The sequence below is a fragment of the Myotis davidii genome, unplaced genomic scaffold, assembly GCF_000327345.1.
Source record: "Myotis davidii unplaced genomic scaffold, ASM32734v1 scaffold370, whole genome shotgun sequence".
Taxonomy (NCBI): Eukaryota; Metazoa; Chordata; class Mammalia; order Chiroptera; family Vespertilionidae; genus Myotis; species Myotis davidii.
In genome coordinates, this window is record NW_006288615.1 from 14,437,713 (window position 1) to 14,451,568 (window position 13,856).

A 13,856-nucleotide genomic window follows, 5' to 3' on the forward strand; every position below is an offset into this window, starting at 1 on the left:
AGCCCCCTGGCGCCGGAGGGAGCCCTTCTCCCTGTGCCTCTCTCCCTGCCCCAACCCCCTCCCCGCACAGACCCACACACGCGCTCTCACAGCTTGTCGTGTTGTTTAAAACAGGTGGAAGACCTTTGTAATGATATTATGCCTTTCAATAAAAATTTTATGAGGTGTATTTGATTATAGATTAATGTGTCCCTAATAAAACGGACGGATGGAGCAGCTCGGAGGGCCCCCTCCCCCCACCGCACTCACACACGCCCCTGCGGCCACAGGCACCCCCAACGGGAGGCTTGCCCTGCAAGAGAACACGCCACGGGGCAGACCCCAAATCCCCGCGCGAGACCCGCGCCCGCCCGCCACCCGACCTCGAGGCCAGGGGAGCCGCACCTCCCAAGGCAGGGCGTCTTCGCGTGGTGCCCACTTAGAGGCCTCCAAGTGGATGCCGGGGTGTCTTTAAAATGGCCTGGTCCTGGGGCCACTCTCCTCCGATTTTTTTTTTCTTTCCCTCCAGAGGTAAGGCTGGGCAGCCTTGAATCTGAGGGAAATGCCCATTGTCACTCCCAAATCCATGGTACAAAGCCTGGAAGCCTGGCTGGGAGCGGAGACAAAAGCAGCTGGGTGCAGGAGGTGGGGGATGTGTCCCTTGCTCTACAAGTTGCCCAGCGCACCCTGGGAAGGCTCCCAGCCCGCCTGGAGCCCCGGAAAGGAAGGGGCTCAGTGGCTTATGGCCTGATTGTCTTTGCCAATGGCTTTCTGATTTTGTTCCAGAGGTGCTGCCTTTGCCTGTAGCACGGTCTTCCTCCCAAACATGGCCCCCTGTCAACAACTAATGGTGCTCCCCACATCGTGGGGGAAACGGAAAAGTTAAAATTGCCCTCCTCCTGCCCAACCAATGAAGGTCTGGGGCAAATTGATTCCAGTGTTCCTCACCTGGCATTCATTCAGACCCACTCTCTCCCACCCCTAGGAAATAGCTCCCCTAAAAGGGTTCTGTCTTAGAACTAGGGAAGGTTCTTGATTTTGAGAAGGAAGTTTAAAACTCTGAATAAATACAGAGTCTGCCAGACTCCCTAGGTGAGGTCTCCAACTCTTAGGGCCCCTAAAAAATTGTTTTTAGGGGAAAAAAGGGCAGGGATGAAAAGAACATGTTTTGTGGAGCTGCTTAAAGCTGTTGGCGACCCTTTGAAACTGCAGCACAACCTGAGGTAACGGATTCTCTGTCAGCAATTCTTCCCAAGGCCTCTCTTTCCTTCTCCCTGGCAGAAGTAGATTAAGTCCGGGCTCTCTTGGGCTGCGGATCCTCCAGTATATATACTGGTGAAAGCTGGGGTTTTTCAAACCATGGCGGCAGCTGGAACAGTGGACTTCATGGGAAGTCATGTTCATTTGCAAATTCTCTTTCGGTCACCCTTTGTACATTTTCTTGCCCCCCAGATACAGTGGCTCCAACTAGCATTTTGTAATTAAATAGAGGGAGAATTGGTGTGGGGGGGGGAGGAATATTCTCTTCCCTTAAAAAAATTTCATGTGGACCACTAAAAGGTAATGACTGAGCATAAAATCCTTCCACAAGGAAACCAGGACAAAGTGGATGGAAAAACTCACCCATCCTCTGCTCCGCTGTGGCCTGGCTGTCCTGTGCTGGGGTGGGTGAGAATGAGGGAATGGGGGCAGACTTGGATCCAATGCAATGCTAAGCTGCTGCTTGTCCTTGCAATGGAGGCCCCTTGGCTTCCAGGTGGGCAAGACTGGTTTCAACCCAGCCCCTGATGATGATGGCACGCCAGCCAGAAATTGCCAAGACCCACTGAAAGCATTAAAAATAACACAACCAAAACCAAAGAGAAAGACACGTAAGTGGGGAGCTTTGAGGAAAAAGCAGCTTGGGCACAAGCTTACTTACTTACCAGGCTCGAGCTAGAGGGAAACTGATCATTCAATTCAATTCAATTATTGGGGGGCTAGGGAGAAAAGACTTCCCTTCTTCCCAACTATGGAAATAGCACCCCCCACACACACACACACACTGCCAAATTTCAAGACCCTAGGCCTCCTCCAGCTTCTCTCTCACATCCTTTTCCTTCTCTCTATCCCCCCAAACTTCCCCAAACAAGCAGATTAACAGGAAGATAATCTCACCAAAGGCTTTCATTTCCACTGTAACAAATTTTCATTTTAGAAAGCAGAGGGAGCGAACTTGTTTCCAGAATTTATTGCATTATACATGCGACCAGAACATGCACAGAATGGACAGGTTGCTGTTACACTCTACCAAACCACAGATGCACCACAAGGGAAAGGCTACAAGGCATAAGTCATCAATATTCCATCTCACCAAGGACAATTGCTAGATTCATTTGTGAAAAGATACATTGTAATGTGCTTTTTAGTCCCCCTCCCCCCAAAGCTTGTGAATTTTCTTAATCTTTTTTAAATATATATGTAATTTAAGTACTTTAAGTACTGATGTATTCAAAACGCCATGGGCTCATGGACTAACCACACACAGACCTTTTGTGTTAGGAAAAACATGAAAAAAGTCACATTGCTGGATAGATACAAAGATTGATAAATGCTCTACAGTTCCAATAAGTTAAGACCCAAATGAAAATGCGCAGTAATAGTTACCCTGCATTACGATGAACAAAATAATAAATTACACGTGCTAGTTTTTAATATATATATGTATATATATACTCATAGGGATTACAGATCACTTGCAGCACGAACAGAATAACCCCAAAGTCACATTCTAGCAGGAAAACAAAACAAAAAAAAAAAAAACAAAGAGCAAAGAAGGTTTTGTTTCCGCCTTCCCAGTCTTCCAGCACTGGGCCCTGGAATTCGGTGCCCCCTCTCTGATCCTGGCCTCCCACGGGCTTCGGACCTAAGAGAAGGTGAGGTTGGCGGTCAGTTCTCGGATCCGGTTCTCTCGGCTCATCTTCTTGAGTTTCATGCGGCGGTTTTGAAACCAAATCTTGACCTGCCTGTCGGTGAGGTTAACGCTCTTACTGATCTCTAGGCGGCGCTCGCGGGTGAGGTACATATTGAACAAGAACTCTTTTTCTAATTCCAGCGTTTGGTGCTTAGTGTAAGGGCACCTCTTCTTTCTGCCACTCTTTGCAGTGAGCCAATTGCTGGTTGGAGTATCAGACTTGATTTCCTCTAACAAAATTAAAGGGAGAAGAAGAAGAAAAAAAATCAAGAATTTTTTTTTTTTTTTGGTCTCTCAGTCTGTTCAAATGTACCCTTGGCCATGACCCTGCAGGCAGCCAGGCTGCTGTGGGAAATACTAGTATTAAACATTACCCACATGAGGTGGGCCTTGGAAGGGATTAGTCAGTGATACCAGATTAGTTTAAATGCCCCAAATGATAGGATGGGCGGGGACCTGGCCTTCTGTGTCAGGGTTCTCCCTCAGCTTTCTGACCTGCATCAAACATTAGTACAATAGTGAACTTTCAGGGTCTCCCCAGCAACATTCTAAGTGGTCAGCTCCTAACAGGGCTGGAGTGGAAGAAGCAAGCCGCAGCCTGGACCAGGCTACCAATCCCACTGCTGCCTCAGGTCTCCAGGTCTGCCACTTCTTCCCCACTTTCCCTGGGCAGGTGGGGAGCCACACAGCCAGGTCGATAGGTGCCCATTTTCCTTTAAAACATAACTGAGTACACCTTCTCCACCCTGCCCGGGCATTCAGAATTTCCTGGATTTTCATGCCTTCTCGCCCCCACACAAAAGCATTGCCCCGAAATGTAGCTCCTTAATGTGGCCCACCTTCAGGCACTGGCAGAGAGGCACGGGAGCAGGGTCCCTTCTCCAGAAACAAAGCCAACCCCAGCGTCCCTGGCTCTCTGCCCTAGCCCAGCCCTAAGGCTGCCTCTGCCGGGTGGGCCAAGCAGATTCTCTTCTCCCCCCTTCCGCCTTGGCCCCCTCTGCAAATGAATTGCAAAGCTCGAGGCAGTTTCCCCAGACAAAGCCAAGGTTACCTAGCCCCGCAGAGGCAAAGAGCCCTTGTTTCCCCCGCTCAAGCGCCAAACAACCAAGCCATCTCGTTCTCCGGGCAGCCCCCAAGCTCGCAGGATGCGGGGTGCATACACTGAAACACGAACACGGTGTCTTGGACCACCTTAAAATCATAACTGGGTCAAAGTTGGGGCTGCAAATCTGAGCAAGAGAAAGGAGGTTCTGGGGCTGTGTTTATGAGCTGCAGGTCATTTGCGCTCTTTTGTTGCATTTCAGATCTAGCTCAGGAAAAATAACCCCAGCAAGCCCTTCCTCTGGCGAGACGCCATCAGCGTGGAGCCAGGACTAGCCAGGAGGGCCAGGGCAGCGGGGGAGAAGCGGGGATGCGCTGGGGACTGAGGATGCCCCTCTAAAAGCTGGGAGGAGCAGCGCCGGCCATCCGCCCCGCCTGAGCCGCCAGGGCTCCGCGCCGGGCACCCAGGTGCTCCCTCTGTGCCGGGCTCCCGGGCTGCGCGCCCCGCTGGGGTGGCAACCCTGCTCATACCGACCTTTGCTCTCCTTCTCCTGCACTTCGGGACTGGACACGGAGACCTCAGCCAAGCAGCTCCTTTCTTCCGGAAGGCCACCCTTGGCCTCAGGGCTCTCCACCTGGGAGACTTTGGTGGGCTCCTGGCCGCTGGCAGGCTCGTTCATCTTCTTTTCCATCTGCAGCTGGGCGGCCGAAAGCTGTGGCTTGGCCGCGCCGCGAGGGTTGAGCTGGAGCATGACTGTGGAGCTGCCTTCGGGGCTGTTATTGTACTCTTGGGTTTTCCCGGTGGCGTAGGTCTGACTCAGTCTAAAATATCCAGGGACGGGAACCTCGGGGTTCTCAACGGGACAGGACTCGGGGACCAGCCTCTGGTACGAAGGGACCTCGGCAGAAATGAGTTTGTTGCGCTTATCAGAATACATGCAGCAATTGGATTCTTCCTTAATGTTGGTGGTGAAGGAGCAAGTGGGGACTTGCTGTGTAACAGGTTGCTCTATTCGACAAGATCTGTTCGGGTCTGTCCAACTGTCTACTTGAGGTATATAAGGATGCACATTCATACCCATATTTTGGTGGTTCACTTCTCTTTTGGCCAGAGACGGGAGCAGTCCACAGGTTTGCATTCCATAGGTCCCCATGTCTGCGCTAGGTGGTGGCATGTACATGCTGGCGCTGCTCGAATAAAAACTGTCACTCCTGCAGGCACTGATCAAGGAATCTACTAAAAAAGTATTAGCAGCAGGAGAGCTGTTGGGAAAGGACATTTTGGGGAGGAATTTGAAGAAGAGAGATTGTGTCCTTTGTAGGCTGACATCTCTAGGAAAACATTCCCCGTGTAATTGTGGATGCCTCTGCCGACCACATGACAACCAAGCCAATGAGATTTGAAAATGGCCTTGAGCCGCAGCCTCCTCGCAGGTCACGTGTTCCAGAGCCGGGCCGGCCGGCCGCGTAAGCACGGACAACAGCGACATCTACTATGCGCCAGAGATAGTGCGCGCGGAGACCACCGGCCCCGCGCTAGTGGGGGCCCAGGCTGGTTAATTTTGTCCCGGGCAGCCTGGGAAGGTGAGTCGATTCCCTGGGGCCTGAGACCTTCCACCCGAGGAGTCCACAGGCAAGATCTCCCGCGCACAGACGCGGCCAAGGTACCCTGTGGAGCAGAGGCGATAAGCCACGCAGCTGGCCGGCCCCTGAGGCTGCGGCTGAGGACCGCTCGGCCCCGGCGCTGCCCTCTCCTTCCGCCTGGCCGCCCGGGCTCCAGGTTCCTCCGCGGAGCCGCCTGCCCGCCGAAGAACCACGCCCGACCTTGAGGGCTGGTGCTGGGAGCTTTCAAACCGAAGACCATCCCTCGCCGCAGTTCGTTATCCGCGAAAGCGTTCCCATCGGGAGAACTAAACCGATGTTTCCCTCCCCACACACCCTGATCATAGAGGGCAAAGAGGAAGAAAGAAAATAATTTTTTCAAAGACGGAGGAAAACTATCGCCCTCAGACTCTAGAAGTTTTAGAAAACTGACTGGGCCAAACAAGAGAGAGAGAGAGAGAGAGAGAGAGAGAGATATGCAAAGGTGTCATTTGGTTCTTCTGCAAAGAAAAATGTTTTCCTTTTATGGATTTTGTAAAAGCATTGGTTTCTGACAAGTGCAAGGTACAAAAGGTTGTGGAATTTATTAATACATATTAAGAAGAATCAGGGCGATCAATAAAATTCTCATCTACATTCTTGGGCTACTTGGTAATTTTCTTGCTTCTGAAGGTTTTTAAAGAGTTATACCCGCTGTTGCCACACACGGGAAGATATTTTATTAACAAATCAATCGAGACTTAGTAAAGGATAAGATTAATAGTTAGGATTTAGCATAATGGCGTTCGCTTTATGAATTATTGAAAATTATACTATTGATTTTTCCCCTTCGGTACTAACCAAGAAGGTCAATTTTTGTTTTAACACAAGTTGTCAAATATTAAAAGCTATACTTTTGTCAAAAGTAGAGTTTTATAGTTTTGGACAATTCCTCAAATTATTTGACACGGTTTTGCTTGGGTAAGAGGAGGGAGAGGAAAGGGAGGTGGGGTGAGAACCTTCGTCCTCTATTTCCTTTGTGAGGGAAAGTTCTATAAAGAGGATTTGGTCTGGCTTGTGGTTGAACTCATTAAAGAACACCACCATCACCGCCATGGAAACTCGGAGTTTTATGAGAAACTTCTCCAACAACTTCCTCTCTCCTTCTCTAGTTGCAGGCGGCTGAGCCACACTATGGAAGCTCCGGCCTCCGGCAGAAGCAGGGAGCTTTAACCTTGATTCCTTCCCAAAGGCTTGCCCTGGCCAGGCCAGGTCGCTGGAGCTGTCCTCTGGCTTCCGGGTCCCCTTCACTGCATCCGAGAGAAGAAAAGGGCCCCTGGCTCTGATGGTGAACCAGTGCTCTGTCCCGAAGGAAGGCATCCGTGTTTTCTTCTCCCCACGTTGCCTTGTTATGGGCTGGCCTTGGATTTCAGGCCCAGAGACTGAACTTGTGGGCAATTTGGGTTTCCATCTCCGCAGAACAGTTCTTTGGCGCCTGATGCTAAAGAAAGCACATCACCATTCTGGGGGACCCCCTTGCCCACTTGCTCCATCACAGAAACCTTTTCCAACAAACCCTTTGTCAGCCCCTCCCCAAAAGGACTGTCCCCTGGCCTGGTGGAAAAGCAGGGGTTGGACATTATTTTCAGCCTTGGGAAGGCTGCGCCTGTCCCCTCGAATTGCCCTCGCCCAAACAATAACCCCTTTTAAAAAACTGCGGTGGCAATGAGACAGACCTTTTAAACCTTTAAGCAGCTGTTCAAATACAACATCATTGTCAGGTTAAAAGCCTAGAGCCTCTCACTGCTCAGACTGCAGGATGCCCTGCCAGGGAAGCCGGCGGGTTAAACATTACATTACCTTTTCACAGGGTTGTCTGATTTTAAGCAGGGGGGGGAGGGAGAGGATGAAGAAGGCAGAAAAAAAACCCCAACTTTTTACTCTGGTCTGCTAAGGTCCTATTCCAAGCTAACCACCACTGATCAGCACCTTGAAAATTGCTTTCTTCAAAGGCGGAGATGATCATCCCAGCCACGGCAAAACGTGCCCAGGGCTGGACAAAATGCCCGCTACCCGCACTCTCTGCAGGCGCCCTGACGCCAGCCTGGCGCTCCAACACGGTCCCTTTCCATCTCGGCCAGGAACTGGGTTGTCCAATTCTCCCTATCCCACGCAGAAGGCAAGACTGTTCAGTCTAACTGGGAATCAAATGCCCTTTCATAATATTTGTTTACACATGAGAAAACAGCCAAGCTAAAGAACAACGATTCCTCATGGAGCGCAGTCTACCAGAGCAGGCGGAATCTGCCTTCCGATTTGAGAGCCTTTCTGTTTCAGCTCCCGGTGGCTTGGAGTTCAAAGTCACCCCCACAGTGGATTTGGTTTTAAATAAATCTTCTTCACTCACCGAAATAAAATGTATATCAGATATAATTTTGAATTACCACAAAATTCGATTTTATTATTTTTCAAATTTCTGCCTTCAGACCAGCTCCTGGAGGCCAGGGATTGCCAATATTTCAAAGAGATTTTTATCATAAAAATCAAGCAAAATAGTTTTAATACAAAGAATCATCTGGGCAGAGGAGGATGCAAAGTTTGTCTAAGACCCTAAGGCTGAGATGAAGAAAATGGAGTAAAAAGACAGTGGCTTTCAAGGCCAGCCTTTATTTTGCTTATGAGTATTTAATATAGCTGCATTGCCACTGTTCTCGATCATCTTTAGATCAGTGGGAGCAGTTACCATTAATAATAAATCAATATTGCACCATCAAGGAGATGAATATCCACGCTTCTACCAAAACATCCTTCTCCCTGGCACAGCTCTTTCCCCAAGAAAAATTAAAAGGGTCGCTTTGTCAGGAAATTAGCATTTGTAATCAAGAAATGGTTTGTGTCTGAGCTTTCTTATCACTGGGAAGAAGAGCAGGGGCCCTGGGCCTGAGTGAATTTGGGGGCCCCTAGGTTTGCCCTGAAGTTTGGGCCCTGCGTGGCCTGCACCTTTGGGTGCAGAGTAGATAGAGACAAATTTAAAAGGCTGCTTCCTTAAGGCGCCCCTCGGCGTTGTACTGTGCACCTTCCAACCAACGTGAAAAGAAATCAAGGGAGCAAATGGGGAGGCTGAGGAAGCCATCGCCACCTGGATGAGCGGTCTGTGAAAACAGGTAAAAGGGCACTGGGCCAGGGAGCCTCTTTTCCTCGCAGACACAAAGATTCCTTATTTAGCGCATTTTCCCTCCACTTCAAGATCTGAGACCCCAGAGACTCAAGGCACATGACCACCCTCTAGGAGCCCCATAACCCTGACCGATCAGGAAGGGTCGGGTCCGCAGCCCTGGGAAGTCCTGATCCAATCTCTGGGCCATTTTCAAGTCCATCTTGGGAGCTACCAGGAGGGAAAGAACTGCAAACCGATGAGCACCCGGGATCTTAGGGAAGGCTGCCGGCCCAGGCCACCCCTCCACAAAGCCACACGCACAACCCCCGCCCCCCAGCCACGTAAAGAAGAACACAACGACATTTGGGGAGGGGAGTTTTCAACCCCAAGTGAACTGAGGCCCCGGGCTAGGCCCTGCGAAATGTCTCTTCAAAATATCTAAGCTGGACCCACAGTCTGGCAGGCTGGAGCCGGGGTGTCCGCAGGGAACACCCATGCCTCTGGTTGGCGCCTCAGGGGGTGCTCATGGTGCCCCAGCCACCCTGGAGCCACCCATGCCAGCTCCCAGGGGTGGACCCAGGGCCCTTGGTCCAGGGTCTGGAGGGAGGAGACAGAGACAGCGGAGCCGGCACTAGTTCCGGGATTTCATGAGCTTCACAATGAACTTCCACGAAGAAGGGACAGTTACCCATCCGCAGAAACCCACGTCTTAGAGTACTCCCTGTAGGCCCCAGGCTGGTAACACAGACCCTCCCCAACGTCAGGGACTTCACAAAGGGGGCGGGGTGGGTGGTAGAGAACGGCAGGAGGCACGAAAATCAAATTCTGTGCTCAAGGCCCGCAGGCGGCTAGGAAGGGTGACCAGAAGTCTGTCAAACGCAAACCCCGTTTGCTTCCTAGCGTTGCCCACTCCGCGCCGCCCAGGAGTATAAATGTTCCCCAGGACGCGGCCGCTCCCCGCAGCCGCATCAGCCCCGCCTCGCCCACCCCCGGCGCCCCAACTCATAGTCCTGCTTGTGCCTCCCGGTTGCTGCCCCACAGCCCCTGAAGCTAGGCTCGACCTGCGGGGCAGGGGGACTTCCTCGCCCAGAACGACCTCCTCCTTAGTTCCGACGGGTCCCATCTTTTCTGGGACCACACTCAGCTACTTTGCTAGCGCCCCATCTGCCTTAAACAAAAGCCTTTTAATCATCTCAGGGGGTCGGAGAGCGCTCAAGACAGAAACGGTTTTGGGGAAGGGGTGATCCTGTCCTCATATTGCTCTCTGCACGCAAACTAACAGGAATATTGATTTCTCCTGATTTAATTGACTCGCAGTGGCATGACCTATTTCGAGATGCACATATTAGTCTTTTCAAAATCTCTCCTAGACTCCTCCAGGTTATAACAAGGTACTCCTTGCGACATCTTTATCTTTAAAGAGACAACGATTAGGTGATCGCTATTTTCAGAAATAGGGGCAGTTCCCTTTTCTCTGTCTTTATACAACTTCCATCATCTCATAGCTGCTTCGGACAAACAGCCAACGAATGCCTTAGTGGCCGCCTGTTTCTAATGGGGCTGAGCTTGCCTATTAGAATCCAGTAACGGACAGATACGGTACCGCGGCCTCTCCGCCAACCACGGCTTCTGGAACGTGAGCACGCCCCCGTGTGGCTCTCCAAGGCCATACAAATGGAAAACGCTATTTCTTGCCTAAGGTGTGGACATACAAGCTTGCTACATTTAGCCGCAATAAAAAAAAAAAAAAAAAAAAAAAAAAACTGCCTTTATAATTATTCAAAGTGTGTGTATACATTTTGGGACACCTTGTATTTTATTTCCAGCATATGCTGGAAGTTGACACATAATTAATGAAAGTTTGTTGAATTAGTTTATTCTTCATGGAATTAAATTGCTCCTACTGTATTTGCAGAGAAAGACTGGCTATTTTGGCTCATGTAGAATGTCACTGCTTTCCTGTGCTTACAATAATCAAAAAAAAAAAAAAAAAAAAAAAAAAAAAAAAAAAAAAAAGGAAAGAAAAGATAGATGGAGAGAGAAAGAAATAAACCAGTTTTAAGCTCCTGGAACGATCATACTAATACTACTAGGGCACTGACATTTTAACGTACGCCCATAATTCCAAACAAAGGAATCCCTTTCCAAACGAAATTACTCAACTGTAGACTTTGTTTCTATTGCATCTTTCACCAAAGGTTGTAGGATGCTTTTGAAACAATATATTTTCTTTTGTTCCATGTTATAGAAAGTGCAATAATTTATTTGACAAGGTGACAATTTTAAAAAAATATAACGAAGGTGTAAGTCTAAATAGAACTTCCTTTTTCAAATGCCTGCTTTTAAAACTGAGGTTCATTATTACAGCAAAGGGGACAACTATCTATGACTCCCCTCAAACCCCCCACCATTTTGTAGCTGTATTAAAAGCATGCTGATAGACATTTTAATCTAACTAGTGTGTTTTTTTTAAGTCAGTTGCTATTGAATTACACAAATGCTTGAAGGGAAATTAAGATTATTGATTCTGAAATTAGGAATTTGCTTAGATTTATGGTGAGCCTCCATTTGATTCTGTGTGGTCATAAATGTGTGTGGGGAGCTGGATGTGTGAGCATGTGTGTGAGAGTGGGTGGCGGATGAATATCACAGAAGAACCTTAAGGCGCCTAATTATTCAGAAAGGTTAAAGGTGATGACCTTGACATTTTGGAAGTTCAAAGGCGTACACTTATGCACTTATGTTTTTCCTTGCCCCCTAAAGCTTTGGCAATTAAAAAAAAATTTTGCATTTAGAAATGCATGCTACCTCAGAAGAGGCATGTGGTGCTGTATATCTTATGGATTTTTTTTTTTTTTTTTTACTTTGGGCTTATGAGAGGTTAAAAGTCACAAGATTCACTTTACTCTTTTCAGAGAAAGAGAAGCTTTTCTCACTCCTCCAGTTTATTGCACATTGCGGAAATCTCTTTTGGGCCCACCAGAAGGTGTATAATATAACCCAATTAAGCTGTTTAGAACTTTGGCTTTTATGGTGTTGTCTAGACAGTTCAAGGTTTTGTAAACAGCTTGGCCTGGTCCTGCAACATAAAGTGCAGTACCCCCCCCCCCAACACACACACATTCTTTAACGTGAAGCGATAAATGTAGAGAAAACTGGGTCTGCAGCCCTGGGCTCTATTTTAGGAAGATGGCTTATCTTCCTTGTTCCAAACCCGCTGTGACACCAGCAAGCGCCTTGATACCTCGCTGCCCACTTATAATTTCCTTTCTGCAAACTTTTTCCCCTATAAAGTGTTCTAATATTGGTTTCTTCTTTTAAGGAACCCTGTGTCCTTGACACTTTGTTAAGAGTGACTTTGGATTTTTCTAACCAGTTTTTTAAAATTTTTTGTTTTGTTTTGTTTGTTTGTGTCCCTCCCCTGCCCCCCCCCCCAAATTCCAAGTTCACTAGACTAAGGCGGAGGGAGTGTTGCTACTTCCGTTCCTGCTGCCCCAGCTCATCCTCTGGAGACATCAGCACCAGGGTCACATCCTCAATTCAGAAAACCATCCCTAAAATGATTTTAAAAACCAATGCCGCATACCAGTGGGGGGGGGGCGGGAGGGGGGGATGAGAGGGGAGGACAACTCTTATTTTGACGGAATTAAAAAGCATTTCACTTGAATTTCAGTTGCATGGGGGAGAAGATTTTGGCCACTAAAATATCCTAACCAGACACTAAAATTATTCAAAGAGGAAAATCCATACAGTGTATTGAAGCTGTAACCTCCATTTTACTAGAAACCATTTATTCACACAAAAGACAGTGACTCGTGCCTCGATCGGACAAACCAAAGGTACATTTCCCAGAGTTTAAATAATCTGCATTCACCAAGAGGGGAGGACGGGGTCCCTTAAACTCAGAACAAAAACAAGTGCCTTGCAGCCCAGGCCTAACTCTCTACAGATCCCACAGCGTCCGCACCGGGACCTGGAGAGAGAGAGAGAGGGTAAACAACAGCACACTGGCGGTAAAATTGTAAAGGGACGATTGCATTTACCATTTTCCCCATATTAGGATCCATTCGGCCAAGTCCCCGGCCTCGTCCGCAGGCAGCAGTGGTCGCTGGGAGGTCCCGAGTTGACCGTGGGAAGGAATGGTGGAGTTCCACAGAGAAGAGGCGTCATTAAACCCAAGGACATTGGGCCTACCGAAAGCAGGCTGGTGGGGAGGAGGGTGAGTGAGTGGGGCTTGGGGGACAGGGGTGCTTGCTGGAGCTCTCAAAACAAGGGATTTCCAGTGAAATACTGCAGACGGTCTCTGTTCAGTTTCTTTTCCTTCATCCTGCGATTCTGGAACCAGATTTTGACTTGCCGGTCAGTGAGGTTGAGCATCCGAGAGAGCTGGAGTCTTTTCTCTTTGTTTATGTACACGTTAAAGAAAAACTCGCGTTCCAGTTCGCGGATCTGGTACTTGGTGTAGGGACAGCGCTTTTTCCGGGACCGCTGGGGGGCTACTGCAAGGCAAAGAGACCAAGGGGTGAGAGAGGCCGCTGCCCGCCAACCTCCGCCCACCCTCCCGCCCAGGCCTTCGCGAGGGCCAGGCCTCGGCCCTGTGGGGACGTCCCCTGCCGCTGCGGAAAGGCCCTGCCTTCGTCGCGGGGGATGACATATGGGCGGGCACAGGAGAGCGCGGGCGAGGACGGGTGTTCACACCCTGACACACGCACAGCCTGGCACAGAGGTGGGGGAGCAGGCCGGCTCTGAGCTGGAACCCGAAGGGAGGGAAGCGCGAGCGCGCCGGGCATCTGCCTGCCTCCAGCCAGCAGCGCGCTTCAGCCAGAGGCTTGGATAAAGTCCAGGTCCAGGATCAACCCCCCACCCACCACCTCCAGCACCACCAGCACCTTCATGCGGGAGGCGCGAGTGTCCACACTCACAAATGGGCTTGAAATCTCCCCGCCTTCACGCCTCCCTCCCTGGTCTCTAGCACACACACACCCCAAACTGGGGAAACGCTCTCTGCGGCGATTAAGGTCCTCCTCCAAGTCTACCTTAAGCCCACCTAAATTGGTTTCCTATCGTAAACACGCTTTACAACGGCCCGGGAAATCTTATAGGATGTATAAACCTCTTCGAACGCTTATAAAGTAGCACATAAAA

At 49.6% G+C, this 13,856-nt stretch overlaps 1 protein-coding gene across 1 annotated transcript; it reads right to left on the bottom strand.

Moving 5' to 3' along the window:
* Positions 1 to 2,190: 2,190 nt before the first annotated feature.
* On the bottom strand, positions 2,191 to 5,495 carry HOXD10 (homeobox D10). Its single transcript, XM_006760592.2, has 2 exons — positions 4,509 to 5,495; positions 2,191 to 3,162 (listed from the first exon to the last, which is right to left on the bottom strand). Exons 1-2 carry the CDS (start codon positions 5,461 to 5,463, stop codon positions 2,885 to 2,887), a joined length of 1,233 nt encoding a protein of 410 aa, XP_006760655.1. The 5' UTR covers positions 5,464 to 5,495; the 3' UTR covers positions 2,191 to 2,884.
* Between the last annotated feature and the right edge of the window lie 8,361 nt (positions 5,496 to 13,856).